The sequence below is a fragment of the Chanodichthys erythropterus genome, chromosome 24 (genome assembly GCF_024489055.1).
Source record: "Chanodichthys erythropterus isolate Z2021 chromosome 24, ASM2448905v1, whole genome shotgun sequence".
Taxonomy (NCBI): Eukaryota; Metazoa; Chordata; class Actinopteri; order Cypriniformes; family Xenocyprididae; genus Chanodichthys; species Chanodichthys erythropterus.
This window is the reverse complement of record NC_090244.1, coordinates 1,706,789-1,722,665: the sequence shown is the minus strand read 5'-3', so window position 1 is coordinate 1,722,665 and position 15,877 is coordinate 1,706,789. Positions and strand designations below refer to the sequence as shown.

Sequence of the window (15,877 nt, the reverse complement as noted above, 5' to 3'; positions counted from 1 at the left end):
GTCAATTGAAGCGATGTGTTGGTGGAAATGCTGTCAGTCACTGATTGTTAAATGGCTGTCCTCTCTCATTCACCTCTTCCAATAAAACGCCTCCTCTGTCTGCGCTGGAACGTGGGATGTAGGGCTGGGCGATATATTGCATGCGATTGTCACGCGCATTTCGTCAGTAAAGCCGGTTCCCTGATTACCGCTAAATCGCCATCACCTGCTTTCAAATGGAGCGCCATTTAATAGACAGAACCGTAGTTCACTGACAAGCTACGCAATATTCATCTGCGATAATGAACACGATATTGCGTAGCTTGTCAGATAACTACTGAAGAAATGCGCGTGACAATCACATGTGATATATCGCCCTGCCCTAGTGGGATGAAAACAAATCATGTGCCAAATGTTTCACACATGTGACACTGAATATCTGCTTCCTGTGTGGGAATAAAGAGGAAAATCTGTATCCTTATCCAGAACCCGACTGTCAAAACTACTAATTTGTACCTTTAAGGTGCCCTAGAACACTATTTCACAAGATGTTATATATGTCTCTGGTGTTCCCAGAATGTGTCTATGAAGTTTCAGCTCAAAATACACCATAGATTTTTTATTATACCATGTCTTAATGGCCTCTTTTGGGGTGGGATTAAAAATGCTCTGATTTGGTGTGTGTACACCTTTAAATGCTTGTGGTCCCCGCCCCCAAGCTCGCGATTCTATAATACATTGCATAAACAATACAATTCAAGTTCACACAGCTAATATAACTCTCAAAATGGATCTTTACAAACTGTTGGTGATGTAGCATATCAGATCATGTAAGTATGGCATATTGTGGTGTTTGAGACTCACTGTATGTCATTTCCATGTGTAACTCCTCTATCCAGGTCCTACTCACCCGCTTTGCGCGGGCCTCGAACCAGGTCTCCGGCGTGGGAGTCGGATGTGTTAACGAGGAGGCTAAAGTCTGCAACCCCTAGTGTCAGTCGCTTGAGCCTCTACTGAGATCAGAGGAGTGAGGTTTACTTGCACAGCTACTACTAGCTGGCCTCCGTTACACATATACAGAACTATTATTATTCAACAATGACAAGGTGAATTCAATTTTACAATCTAGGGCACCTTTAAGGGTTAAACAAAAAATAAAGGTGAATCTTATGAAGGGGTTCTGCCCCAGTGACAGATTTTGTAAAAAAAAAAAAATTCCTGAGAGTGCATAAACAATATATTATTTCATATTTTAATTGAAAAACAAATGCAAAGACATTTATAAATGTTTTATTGTGTTTTAAGTGTCCCAATTACTTTTAAGTATATGAACTGTATATGAACATTATCTAAATGTTTACATTTCACCTGAATCAAAACAATGTAATTCCTCATCAACTATGAACATCTGTATGACAAATAAAAATCTATCTATCTATCTATCTATCTATCTATCTATCTATCTATCTATCTATCTATCTATCTATCTATCTATCTATCTATCTATCTATCTATCTATCTATCTGTTCATCTATCTATCATCCATCCATCTATCTAACTATCTATCTATCTATCTATCTATCTATCTATCTATCTATCTATCTATCTACACAAAGATGTACAGCAATTATCCTCACAGTGCTTGAATGAATGTGCTCTTGACTTTCTGGAGAAACACAAAAGCAGATGATATTCTGTACAACTGGATAACAAATGATTTAATGGTTATCAGCACAAGATCTTCTCAGATCCCTGTTATGCTCTTTCATATAACTAACCTCAGATGTGATCCAATTTGTGAAGCAGAAGCAAAAACAAAAAGATAAAGGAAACATTTCAGCAGATTACTTCTTCCTGTTCCTCAAAAATATTTAAAATGGTTAAGAGTAAATAACTATGACTGTATGACAACCTGCGAGGAAAACAAATTACTCAAAAGCCAATGCGTCGAATGTGTAATAAAGCTAGGGTTGCCACCTTCAATACAGAAAAATAAGGGACGCCTGCCGCAGTGGGGGCCACACCCCTCAGGGCTACGATGACCACAGTCCCGATGCCGTGCCAGTGGTGATATAACGGTGGTATATATTTTCATAAAAATATTAAGATTGATACCAATGGACATTATAATAAGATATCTGCTATTGAAATCAGTGTGAACAGATGCACTCAGTCTCTCACTATCACAACTTAAGTGGTCATATTGAATACACAGCTATGACAATAATAAACATAGGCCAACAAAGTGTGACTGAGACCACAAAAAATACGCTTATGGAGGAACTTGTGAGATGTGAACCATATTTTATTAACTTATTAAATTAACAGATCCATAACTTAGTAATTATAAATTAAACAAATTGTAAATTGTCATTTGTTGTGAACAAAGATTTTGGCTAAAATATTTGTCATTGTTTGCAGTAACACCATCCAAACAGTGAAACCACACCTAATGTGGACCTATGTAAAATACGGGACAAATCATTTTGCCTGTAAATACGGGAAGATTCCGTATTTCACGGGACGGGTGGCAACCCTAAATAAAAAGGAACATCCTCATCCTCAAACAGAGCAGTGATAGTTGACCAGAATCTGAAGACAGAAAAAGAAAACAAAACAACATTAACCACAGATATATGTGTGTGTGTTTGTGTGTGTGTTTAATTATAATAAAAACAGGTAAAGCTAATTCCGCAATATCACATGAGCAAGAGTGAAAAACAGCAAGGATCACAACGGCTGCAGAAGCTGCAGAAGAAGATCCAGTGTCAAAACATGGAAGAGCCTCAATTGTTTGGGAGTATTTTGGTTTTAAACACTATGAAGGAACTCAATCAAAAATGCCATGAAACCTGCACAGTAGATCATGTGCAGTCAATCAAAGAGGAAATATGACAAGCCTGTCAGTCCAAACACAACATGGTTATATTCCTACCAAAGAAGAAATCCAGTGATTCTGAGCCAAATATAACCTACTCTTTCTTAAAGGGACAGTTTACACAAAAATTAACACTCTGTCATCATTTATTGACTCTCATGTGTTTCCAAACCAGCATGGATTTCTTCTATTTTGAAGTTTTGGTGACCACTGACTTACTGAAAAGAAAACATCTTCTTTTGTGCTCCACAGAATAAAGAAAGGCATACAGGTTTGGATGACGTGAGGGTGAGTAAATAATGACAGATTTTAAATGTTTGGGTGAACTTTTTCAGAGGGCCTACTCCTTGAGATTAATATTGTATAGTTAATCTATATATACTGTATTAATAATAATTAATAATAAATTATAATTATAACTGTTATAATTAGGGGCCAAGCACAGAAGGTGTGTAGGCATCTATTGTAATCCTTAGTGTTCTTATTATTATTCTTCCACCATTGAAGTCTATGGCAGCCCATAGTACCATATGCTAAAAAGTTGTGAGATACAAAAAAGGCTCTCGCCAGATTCGGGGCATGATGCTGAGTCAAATGATATCCAATTTTCCCATATCAGCCATTTTGGGCGTCAGCCATTTTGAATATTGTGCTAAAATTCTGTATTTTATTAACGCATCAGCATATCATTACGAAACTCGGTAATGGTCATCAGCATGATGCCCTGAAGGAGCCTCAGAAGTTTCAAGCCAGCACCACCTAGTGGTAAAATCAAATATTTCAAATATTCAAATGCTTATAATGTTGGGTGTGGTCGACACGTGAGCCATCTCCTTACACTCCTGAATCCTTGTCGTGTCCAATGATACCAAACATGCTAGGTTTCGCCTTATGTTTTGTGCAAAGTGGTGATTTAGCGCTTAAAAACTTTAATTATTTATTATAATTAAATTTTGATGGAGACGAAACCAGCATAGGAAACACGGAACCTTAGCTGGTTAATGAAGCATTAATGCTCAAATGTCAAAATTTTGATAGGAAGTGGCACATTAAAAAATCATCCAATGGACATTTTTTATGTTCTCATACATATAAATGGTTTAACTCCAAAATGAAATGTGGTATTTTCACCAAATTTGACACACATGTTTGGGCCCACTCTGAGGACACATAAAAAAGTGGTGGGATTGTGCCTCTTGATGGGGCTATAATTGAACATGAAACATGATGTGTCATCGGCACCATGCTCTGAAGGTTCTCAAATGATTTGAGATAGCACTACCATATGGTCAAACATTCCAATAACATTTTTAAAAAACACTAATAGCTTACTATAAATGTTGCCTATTGTAATGAGACTGGTCTTAATTGATTCTTTGGGTCATGCTGAAAACACTGATGTCAATTTTGCCATAGTCAGCCAAACTCCCTGTCTGCCAGTTTTGATTTTCTTTAAAAACATACTTTTTTAAACTACTCCTATGAAACAGTGTTCATATACCACAGCATCGAATTTGAGGCTTAATGCCAAAATGACTCTTGAGGCTGTATCTCTGCAATGCTTTGACATATTGACACCAAACATTGTGATTATCATTGTCACCATATTGACATTGTACTGTATTAATTTGGTCACAGCACCACCTATTGGTCAAAAGTGATAAACCAGTAAATTTTCATTATTAACTGAATTTTTAATTTTTCATCTCTTTTGCCTAAAATGATCTTAATAGATCTCTAATTGCTCACTGTTGTAGTTGGTCTGAAATGTGCTATATAAATAAACTTGCCTTGCCTTGCGTAACAAAGTAAATCATTAATCTTTTCCTCCATACAGACCCTTTCCACATTTCACTCCACTGTACACTTGTAGATGGAGAGACTGAAATACAAATACAGACATTCACGGGATGAGATGAATATTACTGCTCAACATTCTTGACATTGTTCAGTGCACACTTTGGATCATTCAGTAGATCAGAGAATATATCTTCTACTGAATTTCCCACTGGATTGTCTGTCAGTTCCAGCTCTCTCAGGTGTGAGGGGTTTGAACGCAGAGCTGAAGCCAGATAACCACAGCCTTCATTTGTCACCTCACAGCGAATTAATCTACAAACACACACAGAAACAATGAAGATATCTGTGACATAAGAACTCACAACAAACACTTGTTAAATCTGTTGAATGATTACACATCCATTTAATATAAACTGATAAGAGTTAAATCTCTTTCATTTCATGAACCATAAGCACGCAGATTTGTAATCTCAAAGTGCACCAAATTGATCAATTTAACCTTAAAATGTACAAACTTTTCTTGAACAAATCTCATGCATTAAAAAATCTATTAAAAAAAAAATCATAATGCTTCAATATACTGAATGATTGAATTCATTGAATCTCAGTTTCTTGAGCTGACAGTTTGGGCTCTTCAGTCCATCAGAGAGAAGCTTCACTCCTGAGTTAAACAGGTTATTGTTACTCATGTCCATCTCTATCAGAGGAGAGTTTGGTATCTGCAGGGCCAAAGCCACAGTTTCACAGTCTGTGTCATTGAGAAGACAGCGGGAGAGTCTGTAAAAACAGGATATTTGTTCATGTCCTTTATTGTGTGTTCATCTTGTAAGAACAGTTTTTATAGAAACAATGATAGGTTATGTTCTGTTCTCTGGGAACATTCAAGCTTCTGGATTATAAATATCATGTATGCTGGAACTGATGTGACAGCCAAGTGAAAATAACTTTCAAATGTACGTCTATAAAATCAGTTTAGTTAATCAACTTTAGTAAATGGGTCATTTTTTCTGTTAAAATTTGGTTTAAACGCATAAAAAGTTACCATATATATATTGCATGAACTTCTCAAAAAACAATAGTTATTTGTCTTTGAAAATATTTGTCTTTGTCTTTGAAAATGTCTTTGAAATAAACTCTAAAAGAGCAGCTTCAGTCCTGAGACCTGCAGCTTATTGTGACTCATGTCCAGCTCTATCAGACAGGAGTTTGATGATTGTAGAACTGATGCCACAAACTCACAGCATTGAGCAGTGAGTTTACAGCTTTCCAAACTGAATAGAATGAGAAGAAACAGAATAATTACACATCCATTAACAGTAGTGTAAAGTAACAACATACAAAAACTTTGTTGCTGCTTTTTCCATTTTTTTTATAACTTTGAGCATTTTAATTTGTTGAAACTTTTATTTGTTATTATTTTATTTGATATGGTTAATCATTATCTTCTTAATAAATTGTCTTCTATTGGTTTAACTAGAAATGGGTTTTATGCTTATTTGCATAACAGGCGTCAGTATGTCGCATTGCAAGGTTTTCAGTCCGATTATTTGATTGTTGATAAAGGTGCTCCGCAAGGTTCCCCTTTGGGACCATTACTTTTTTTTCTATTTTTATTAATGATCTATCACAAATTTGTTTAAATTGCTCCATACATCTCTACGCTGATGATACTGTTATTTATACCACTAATTCTGATTTGTTGCAAATCCAGAATTCTTTGCAATTTGATTTTAATTTGGTCCAAAAATGGTTTCATAATAATATGCTTGTACTGAATAAGAAGAAGTCTTGCTGTATGTTATTTGGTATACAAAGGTGTGGTTCGTTTCCTTTTGTTTTGAATATTACTTTTGATGATGGATTACTTATTGAAAATGTTGATTCATTTAAATATCTTGGGTTGATCCTGAACTTACTTTTAAACCCTATATTGATTATATTGTTAATAGAATATACAGTTGTTTGCGTTTACTTTATCGTTTAATCAATTGTCTTACATGCCAGGTTAGAAAAATAATTATTTCTCAGGTTCTATTATCTCTTATAGATTATGCTGATATTATATATCAAAATACCTCTGATACTTATTTGAAGCCTCGTGGTTTATAACTCTTTGTGTAGATTTGTGTTGAGATGTCCATATCGTACTCATCACTGTCATATGTATGAAATGCTGAATTGGTTACACCCTAATTCTAGAAGACAATTCATTGGTTTTTGTTTCTTTTTAAATTTGTTTATTTTGATTGTCCCTCATATTTGAAACAATATTTGACTCCATACAGATCATCTTATTCACTAAGACATGAACAATTTCCTTTCTTTTTTGTTCCCAGAATTTTTAGTAAAACTGGACAAAGGTCTTTTCAGTATAAAGCCCCTTCTAATTGGAACAATCTCCCTCAGTCTTTGAGATCTGTTACTTCATTTTATCACTTTAGGTCGTTTTTATTTTCTCATCTTAAAATTGCTTGTGTATGTTTTTAAGTTCTCTTATGTTGATTAGATGTTTATGTATGTGTATCTACATGCTTATTGTCACGAATGCCAGCGAAGCTCCCTCGATCGGCCACCGGAGGTCTCACTCTCCTGAGTACTAACTGGACTACAAATCCCAAGCGCCCACATACCTGGCCTGATTACGACGCACCTGTTTCACGTCAGCCAGCTATTTAGGCCCCACACACACATGCAGCTCGCGAAGTATTGTTTGCCCCGCAACAATTTCTGAGCATTTATTACTTGTTTTCTGTCTGCCTGTGTATCGACCTTGTTTTGGATTACCGACCTTCTGAGTGTTTTGCCACATACCTGTTACCCTCTTTGCCTGGACTGCATTTCTGATTATTTGCTGCTAGCCCCGATCTCTTGCCTGGTTATGACCACGATTATTGGACTGTCTCTGACACTGTTGTTTGCTCTGGTGATTCGACCCACGCCTGCCTGTACTGTATTCCTGTTTTTTGCCAATAAACCACTTATGGATCCCAACCAGCCTGAGTCTGCATCACACTTATATATGATATGATTGCTGTAATTTTGTTGTGGGTGTGAGGGTCTAGCTGAGCATGTTTTTTTTGTTTTTTTTTTTTTATTATTTGTATGTTTGTTTTGTTTTTGTTTTTTGTTTCTGCTTAGGACCCCCTCGAAAATGAGATGTCACATCTCAAGGGGCTATCCTTTTAATAATAAATACAAATACAAAAATAATATAATATATAATAAATTTGATATATTTTAATATACTCTGATATATTAAAATAACTGTCGTTGTGGATTATGGCACATTAATCATTTTAATGTTAAGTCTTTTAAAATGCCATACTCTGTTTTTAGTGACTGAAATATTGAAATATTGGTGTTGTATAAGGATTGATTGAATCTCAAACCTCAGTATCTTCAGCTGACAGTTTGGGCTCTTCAGTCCATCAGAGAGAAGCTTCACTCCTGAGTTAAACAGGTTATTGTTACTCATGTCCATCTCTATCAGAGGAGAGTTTGGTATCTGCAGGGCCAAAGCCACAGTTTCACAGTCTGTGTCATTGAGAAGACAGCGGGAGAGTCTGTAAAAACAGGATATTTGTTCATGTCCTTTATTGTGTGTTCATCTTGTAAGAACAGTTTTTATAGAAACAATGATAGGTTATGTTCTGTTCTCTGGGAACATTCAAGCTTCTGGAAAAAAATTATAAATATCATGTATGCTGGAACTGATGTGACAGCCAAGTGAAAATAACTTTCAAATGTACGTCTATAAAATCAGTTTAGTTAATCAACTTTAGTAAATGGGTCATTTTTTCTGTTAAAATTTGGTTTAAACGCATAAAAAGTTACCATATATATATTGCATGAACTTCTCAAAAAACAATAGTTATTTGTCTTTGAAAATATTTGTCTTTGTCTTTGAAAATGTCTTTGAAATAACTCTAAATTTATTCAAATTCATTTTCTGCATGATGGCATGATTTCCAACGCATTTTATAATCCTGTACAAAATTGCAAAGCATTTGTATTTATATTTCCATCATAATATACAAACTTTGTCCGACTTTAGGACTTTCATGTTAAAATCTATTCAAAGACAGGACGTTGCATCATATACCAATTTGTGAAGGACCCATGGAACCAGCAAGCAGGCTTGTAACTCTATCTTAAATTTGGAAAAACATAACCTTTTTAACAGCTGGTATGTAGTTACCACATTTGGAAATCATGTGGTATGACTTCCAACCAAATGTGATCACATGCAGGTGTTTTCAAATAAAAGTACAATGTAAACACATGTATATACACAATAAGTGCATTGTATCAAATTATTAATTTAAATGTAAGTACATAGTAGTTAAGGCCACTTAATATAAAGTGAGACCAAAAAAGTTTAGAGCATGTAATATTAGTTTGGTAATTACGCATTTATTAGTCATTTATTGTTTAATTATTTATAACTATTTCAATATATTTTACCAAATGCTACTTCAAGCAAAGTAAAAACTGCTGCTTTAAAATATCTTTTTTTGTATGTGAATATATAGTAAACTGTAATGTATTTGTCACGGTCGCTGGTTGCAGCAAAAAGGTATATAGCCAGGATCCCAATGCAGCTGCTATTTTAATCGAAACAAATCGGTGGCCTTGGACTGGACCCCAGGCTTGGCCACTCTGGCTACGGGTATAAAAACTTTGATTAAACAGCTGTCAACAAGTTCCTTACTGTGCTTTTCTGAAGCATCGCACAGCTGGCAGGAGATTCCTGTAGCCTCCCGATTCATAACTGTACATCTTCAGGTTGAGCACATCCAGCACCTTCTCTGACATCAGCAGTACATAAGCCACCAGTGAGCACATGGATGATGAGAGTCTTCTTCCTGGATTTGATCTGAAGTATGTTTGTATTTCTGCATATAATGAATTGTCATTGAGCTCCAGTAAACAGTAGAACAGGTTGACTGAAGTTTCAGGTGAGATGTCATGGTTTTGTAATAGTTTTTTAATGCATTTGGTTATTTCTGTGACACTCTCTTTGCTGTCTTTAGTGTGTGTGAACAAGCCTCTGAGCAGTTTCTGATTGGATTCCAGTTAAATGCCCATCAGAAACCGTAAAAAAAGGTCTAAATGTCCTTTCTGACTTTGCATTGCTTTCCTTACAGCCTTCTTTAGTAAATCATGTACAGCAATATTTTTGTCTGGCTTGTCGATGTGGTCAGTTCTGACCTTTCTTTGTCTACCTTTAAAGAAAAACTGCAGCTCGTCCATGTTCTTGTTCAGGTAGCAAAGGAACACATACACTGCAGCGAGGAACTCTTGAACACTCAGATGAACAAAGCAGAAGACCTTCATCTCATGAAGTCCAGCTTCTTGCCTGAAGATCTCAGTGAGCATTCCTGTGGACTCAAAGTCTTCTTCACTCACATCAATACCACATGCTTTCAGATCTTCCTCATAGAACACAATGTTTTCTTTCTTCAGCTGTTCAAACGCTAGCTTAGCTAACTTCAAAATCAATGTTTTATTGGAATCTAAGAGCTTGGTATGGACTCTTTCTGTTTTTCTCTCATGTTTCTGGCTCTTCATGTTCATCTGTATCAGCAGGAAGTGTATGTACATTTCAGTGAGTGTGGTGTTGATGTTCTCTTCATTGTTCTCAATGGGAATGTCCTGAAGAACAGTGGCTGTGATCCAACAGAACATGGGAATGTAAGACATGATGTAGAGACTACGAGACATCTTAATGTGTGAGATCATTCTGGAGGCCTGAGTGTCATCTTTGATTCTCTTTCGGAAATACTCCTCCTTCTGCTGGTCAGTGAATCCTCGCACCTCTGTGAACAACCCTACATACTCAGGAGGGATCTGATTGGCTGCTGCTGGTCGTGATGTCACCCAGACATGAGCTGATGGAAGCAGAGACCCATTCACCAGACTTGTGAACAGTTCATCTACAGATGATCGCTCCTCAACACTCGTCACCATTCCACTGTGAAAATCCAAAGGCAGTCGACTCTCATCCAGTCCATCAAAGATAACCGCAAGATTACGTTTATATATCTCACATTTCTTTGATGTTTCCAGGTCCTTCAGTTCTGGATTAAATTTCTGTAGAAACTCATGCAGACTGATCTTTCTGTCTTTAATGCAGTTAATCCTTCGGAATTGAAGCAGGAAAACACAATCTATATCCTGATTGGCTTCTTCTTCTGCCCAGTCCAGAATGAACTTGTGCACTGAGACCGTTTTTCCAATGCCAGCGATGCCTTTGGTCAGTACAATCTTTTTCTTCTTTTTGTTCTGCCTAAATACATCATTGCATTTGATTGGTCTGTCCTGTGATTTACGAGGTTTAATATTTTTATCAATCTTCATAATCTCACGTTCTTGATTGACTTCTTTAAGATCCCCCTCCGTAATGAAGAGTTCAGTGAAAACATCCTTGAGATCTGCTTCATTTTCCTTTTTACACTCAAAAATGTGTTCTACTTTCTCCTTCATGTTCATTTTGTGAGTTTTCATGAATTCCTGTAGCCACAAATCATCTGTTATGAAATAAACAGGAAAAGGTGTGAACAAAACAACACTAGAAAATTAAACACAAAAGGTTTATCACATTGGCAATATTATAATTTAAAATCAACTGGTTTAAACCCAAGGTATTTAAATTTACAGCACTGAAAGCACTGTTGTGTACTGAGATCAATATACATCAAATATGCTAAAATAATTTCTAATCCCACTGTAAGGACGTGAGGAAGGTTAATTTGCCTTCTTTTCTTCTGCGTTTCTCAGCTTGCTCTAATGATATTTGCACTGTGAAGAGAGAGAAAATAATAGAACTTTATGTTCATCAAAGTATCCTGAAAAAGGTACAGCATCAATTTTAAACACTTAATTATGCATGACAACTATTAAACTATTAACTAAAGCAGCATGTTAGAATAATTCCCGAAGGATAAATGCAGCCTTGGAAAACATGACAATCTTCTTTCAAAAAAATGAATAAACATTTCTATGAATCTATGCATCCTCTCATTCTCTATTCTTTCCTTAATTACCTTCAGTGTAATTGTTCTGTAACTCTTCAGCCAGCCAGTTCTGGTTCATGTTCCTCAGGATGTTCAGTGTGATCTTCACAGCTTCTTCTTCTTTTCCAAAATTCCTTATTATTATATCCACTATATCAGTGACATCAGCCTTCTCCAGTTTACCAGCTCCAACGGGTCCATCTTCTTTTAAGTAACTCTTAAATCTCTTCAAATCTTCTTCTTTCAGGTCATCTAGAGTATCATGAAGCAGCTTTTTTACAGATCCCATTGCCATTCATGGACTGTTGGAAAAAGAGAAAAAGTACTAATAGTTGCACTTTTATAGCAGAGATCTGTGCAAATAAATGTGTGTAATTAATCAACACTGTGAACAGATCAACTATTATGAAACATTTTGGCCTGGTTTCACAGACAGGGCTTAGCTTAAGCCAGAATTAGGCCTTAGTTTAATTAGTTAAATATACACTAGAAATTATCATTACAGTTGTGCATCTTGAGACAAAAAAATGGCAGTGACATATTTAGGGTATATCAGTGCAAGTTGCTTTTAGTTAAAACAGCTCAAACATGCATTTTAGTTTAGGACTAGCATGAGCCTTGTCTGTGAGACAGGGGGTTTTAGGTCTAAATCAAATTTTTCAGGTTGTTTTTCAGTTTGAGATTCTGGGCCCTATAATACACCCGGCGCAATGCGACGCAAGGCGCAGCGCAAGTGTGTTTGCTAGTTTGCGTCCGACGCCGATCGCGTTTTCCCGTTCAGCGCCACGTCCTTAAATTAGTAAATGCATTTGCGCCAGTTAGTGCGCCCATGGGCGTGCTGGTCTAAAAAAGAGGTGTGTTCAGGCGCATTGCCGGTGCATTGCTATTTTAAGGAGCTGAAAATAGACTGCGCCATAGACCAACTCAAACCTGGTCTAAAGTCTAAAGTCAGTGGCGCAATATTTTTTTGTTAGAGCGCGTTGGTAGAAACTGCACCTCTGGGAGCGTCCACAGTGCGCGTTGACTTTGCTTATTACACACAGGGATACGCATCACACAAACATGCCAAATATTAAAAACAAAAGGATTACAGTGTAAAAGAATATTATTGTGTAGGCTACATAAATATAAAAATGTAATGATGAATAGGCATTGCGTGTATTAGAATTAGGCTACCTATTTTCAATTCAGCCTATTACTACTTGTAAGGATGAAAGAAACTGGCTAATTAATTGAACAATCTTGCCAATACACACACATATTAACTGACTGATCGCGCGGAGCTATTTGAAAGCCTGCATCCAACGCAGACGACTGAAAGATTGACTGGCCACTTAACAGGTAATTTCAGAAAAACATCACTCGTTGAAATCCTCAGTTGAATCAGTGTATTTAATAAGTCAGTGTATTTTATAATGTTATATGTTATATAATATATAATTATATAATATATATAATGTTATATCCAGCTTGTCCCGTAGATGATCTGCTCGCGCGCTTTAACTTTGCGCACGAGCAGATCAGTTTCTTCGCTTGAAAAGCGTTCAGCTTTTCCGCCAACAAATTCCGGCATGTAAATAGCAATCCGCCATGGCGCGAGTGCGTCTCGCTCTTAAAGGGAATGGGAGATGACACTCTGATTGGTTTATTGAACGTTACGCCCATTACTCATTAAGAGAATAGGGACAACCCATTTCAAAAATGCGCCCAGGCGCACGGACCGTTTTTCCGTCGTTAAAATAGCAAAAGTGGATTTGGACACGCCCTGAGTGCACCTGCGCCGTGCGCTTTACACTTTGGGTTTAGATCGTTAAAATAGGGCCCTTTGTGCTCATCAGTAGATTACTGTTTGACAGATTCAGCTGAACGCTGCTGATGATTGAGACTCATCATGATCCAGTTATTTAGTTATTACAATTCTGTACAATCACCTGATACAGACACACACAAACATGAGGGGGCATAGGCCATAATAATTAAAAAAGCCTTATATAAACATTAGTGAAAAGAAAAACATTGATCAACCACAGTGAAATTCATTCATACACATTACTGAAAAACCCTCTTACAAACACTAAAAACACTGATATATCTGCCATTGCCTAAAAGAGTTTGTGACACACGCACCAAATTTAAACGGAAATGTGACCACAGCTTCCTTTTCAAGTGAAATTAGCTCTTATCATCTACTAAAATCTTTTCTCATTGTAGTAATGTGTATTAATTTCACTAACGCTGATCAATGTTTTTCGTTTCACTAGTGTTTGAAAAAGGATTTTCAAAAAATTCTGTCCTACAGCCCCTCATAGTAAAGACTGTAATCTCACACTCAGAGCCTCGTTTCAGACGTGTAAAATTCAATAAAGGTCTATCAGTTTTGCTGCATGGATCTTCTGTCATCACTGGAAACATGACACTTAAACATTGATCAGTTACTTAAAATAGTCACTAACTTACATTGAATAATGACAGTATTTGCAGATGTTTCTTTGTCCTCCTCTGAAATCTGAAATGACACCTTAATCACCAATAGCACCGATCTTCACTTCCGTGTTCTCATGAGGAACTGTGTTTCTCTAGAACTTTTTTTTTTTTTTTTTTTCAGCATTCCCTTGCAGGAATAACACGTTTGTGTAATAGTTCATCAATTCATCTACACACTTTTTATGTATAAAACTGACTTTGATATCAGGTGATGCGTGGAGATCCCTGTTTACACCTTATAGCTCGTAAGATCATTTAGTTTCAGTTTAAAGCAAATGTTGAAGAAATGGGAAACTGCAACAGATCAGTGAAGTTACTCAATCTCGGAAGACACAAGGAAAAGCTCTTAATGTTGCACGTGTGTGAAACCTTAAGGAGATCTGAGCGCATTTATTCTGAAGATTAAACTTGGATTTGGATCGGCATTAATTTTACGAGATTCGGCTGTTTTCATCTATTGTACATTTTAATTTAAAATCTTTGTGCTTTTAACATATATCCTATGTTTAAATGTTTTACAACTGAATTGAGCAACGTAATATATAAATATGTAGTAAAAAAACAAACAAAACAAAACAACGTTGTTTAAATGTAGTGAGTTTAAACATGACATCGATGAAAGAGTATAGCCTGTGTACAGAGAGAATCGCAATGCTGACAAGCCATGTTCAGTAACAACTTTTGGATTTGAAATAAAAATAAGTAAATATTGTTCGTGATATACAGCCATAGATCAGTTGCGCACTGCAAATGCAGCATGTGTGAAAGCACAATAGCGCGTGCTGCTCCTGCGACGCATCCGCACTGCAGACAGAGTATGTGTGAAATACCTGCTGGAGGAGTGTCATTATGGACATCTGCAAACCCTCCGGAGAGGCCAGATACATGTTTCGGAGGTTTTTCTAGAGCGTGAAAAGTCACTGTTCAATAGTTGGATAAACTCTGTTTAATAACTGGATTTTGCTGCTAATCTGTTTTAGCATCATACTTTATCAATATTTTGGTGAAGAAACATTTCACAAAGAATTGGCAAGTAACACACTGAATTAAAGGTTACATTTTGAAGTATAATGAGTATTTTCTACAATAATCTTTGTAAAACCCTTTCTTACATCTTTGAGGAGTTATACTTAGATATGACATGCCATTCTGCGGATGATGATATACACCAGACAGAAAATACATAAAAATATGCTTTTGATTTCATGGAATCTGTACATTTTAAGGTCTAAAACTAAAATACATAAAATGAAAATGTTTTTTTGATTATTGAAGTATGTTTTACGAGAAAATACTTCACATCTTGGCTTCTTAATAGAATTTAAAACAAAACTAGACACTGTAAGCGGATTATATTTTAGGTCAATTGAAGCGATGTGTTGGTGGAAATGCTGTCAGTCACTGATTGTTAAATGGCTGTCCTCTCTCATTCACCTCTTCCAATGAAACGCCTCCTCTGTCTGCGCTGGAACGTGGGATGAAAACAAATCATGTGCCAAATGCTTCACACATGTGACACTGAATATCTGCTGACTTCCTGTGTGGGAATTAAAAGGAAAATCTGTATCCTTATCCAGAACCCGGCTGTCAAAACTACTAATTTGTACCTTTAAGGGGTAAACAAAGTATAAAGATGTATCTTATGAAAGTGACAGCTTTTTTCCTGAGAGTGCAAAAACAATATATTATTTCATATTTTGATTGAAAAACAAATGCAAAA

General features: G+C 36.2%; 1 protein-coding gene across 6 annotated transcripts; it reads right to left on the bottom strand.

The window, feature by feature from the left end:
• Positions 1-2,044: 2,044 nt before the first annotated feature.
• On the bottom strand, positions 2,045-14,379 carry LOC137015233 (protein NLRC3-like). Of its 6 annotated transcripts, none has more exons than XM_067380049.1 (6): positions 14,131-14,379; positions 11,704-11,975; positions 11,414-11,458; positions 9,369-11,187; positions 5,239-8,220; positions 2,045-4,969 (listed from the first exon to the last, which is right to left on the bottom strand). In XM_067380049.1, exons 2-4 carry the CDS (start codon positions 11,966-11,968, stop codon positions 9,734-9,736), a joined length of 1,764 nt encoding a protein of 587 aa, XP_067236150.1. In that variant the 5' UTR covers positions 11,969-11,975; positions 14,131-14,379; the 3' UTR covers positions 2,045-4,969; positions 5,239-8,220; positions 9,369-9,733. The 6 variants fall into 6 exon arrangements, with proteins under 6 accessions (XP_067236150.1, XP_067236149.1, XP_067236151.1 ...); XM_067380048.1 differs by having other exon boundaries at positions 2,045-5,928; positions 8,047-8,220; XM_067380050.1 differs by having other exon boundaries at positions 2,045-5,434; positions 8,047-8,220.
• Positions 14,380-15,877: the final 1,498 nt, after the last annotated feature.

Excerpts from the sequence above, each read along its gene's own strand:
- LOC137015233 (XM_067380047.1), bottom strand. The coding sequence starts at position 11,968 with ATGGCAATGGGATCTGTAAAAAAGCTGCTTCATGATACTCTAGATGAC. Across the intron at positions 11,459-11,703 it reads ACAGAACAATTACACTGAAG|TGCAAATATCATTAGAGCAA; the intron begins GTAATTAAGGAA and ends CTCTCTTCACAG. Across the intron at positions 11,188-11,413 it reads GAAACGCAGAAGAAAAGAAG|ATGATTTGTGGCTACAGGAA; the intron begins GCAAATTAACCT and ends ATTTCATAACAG.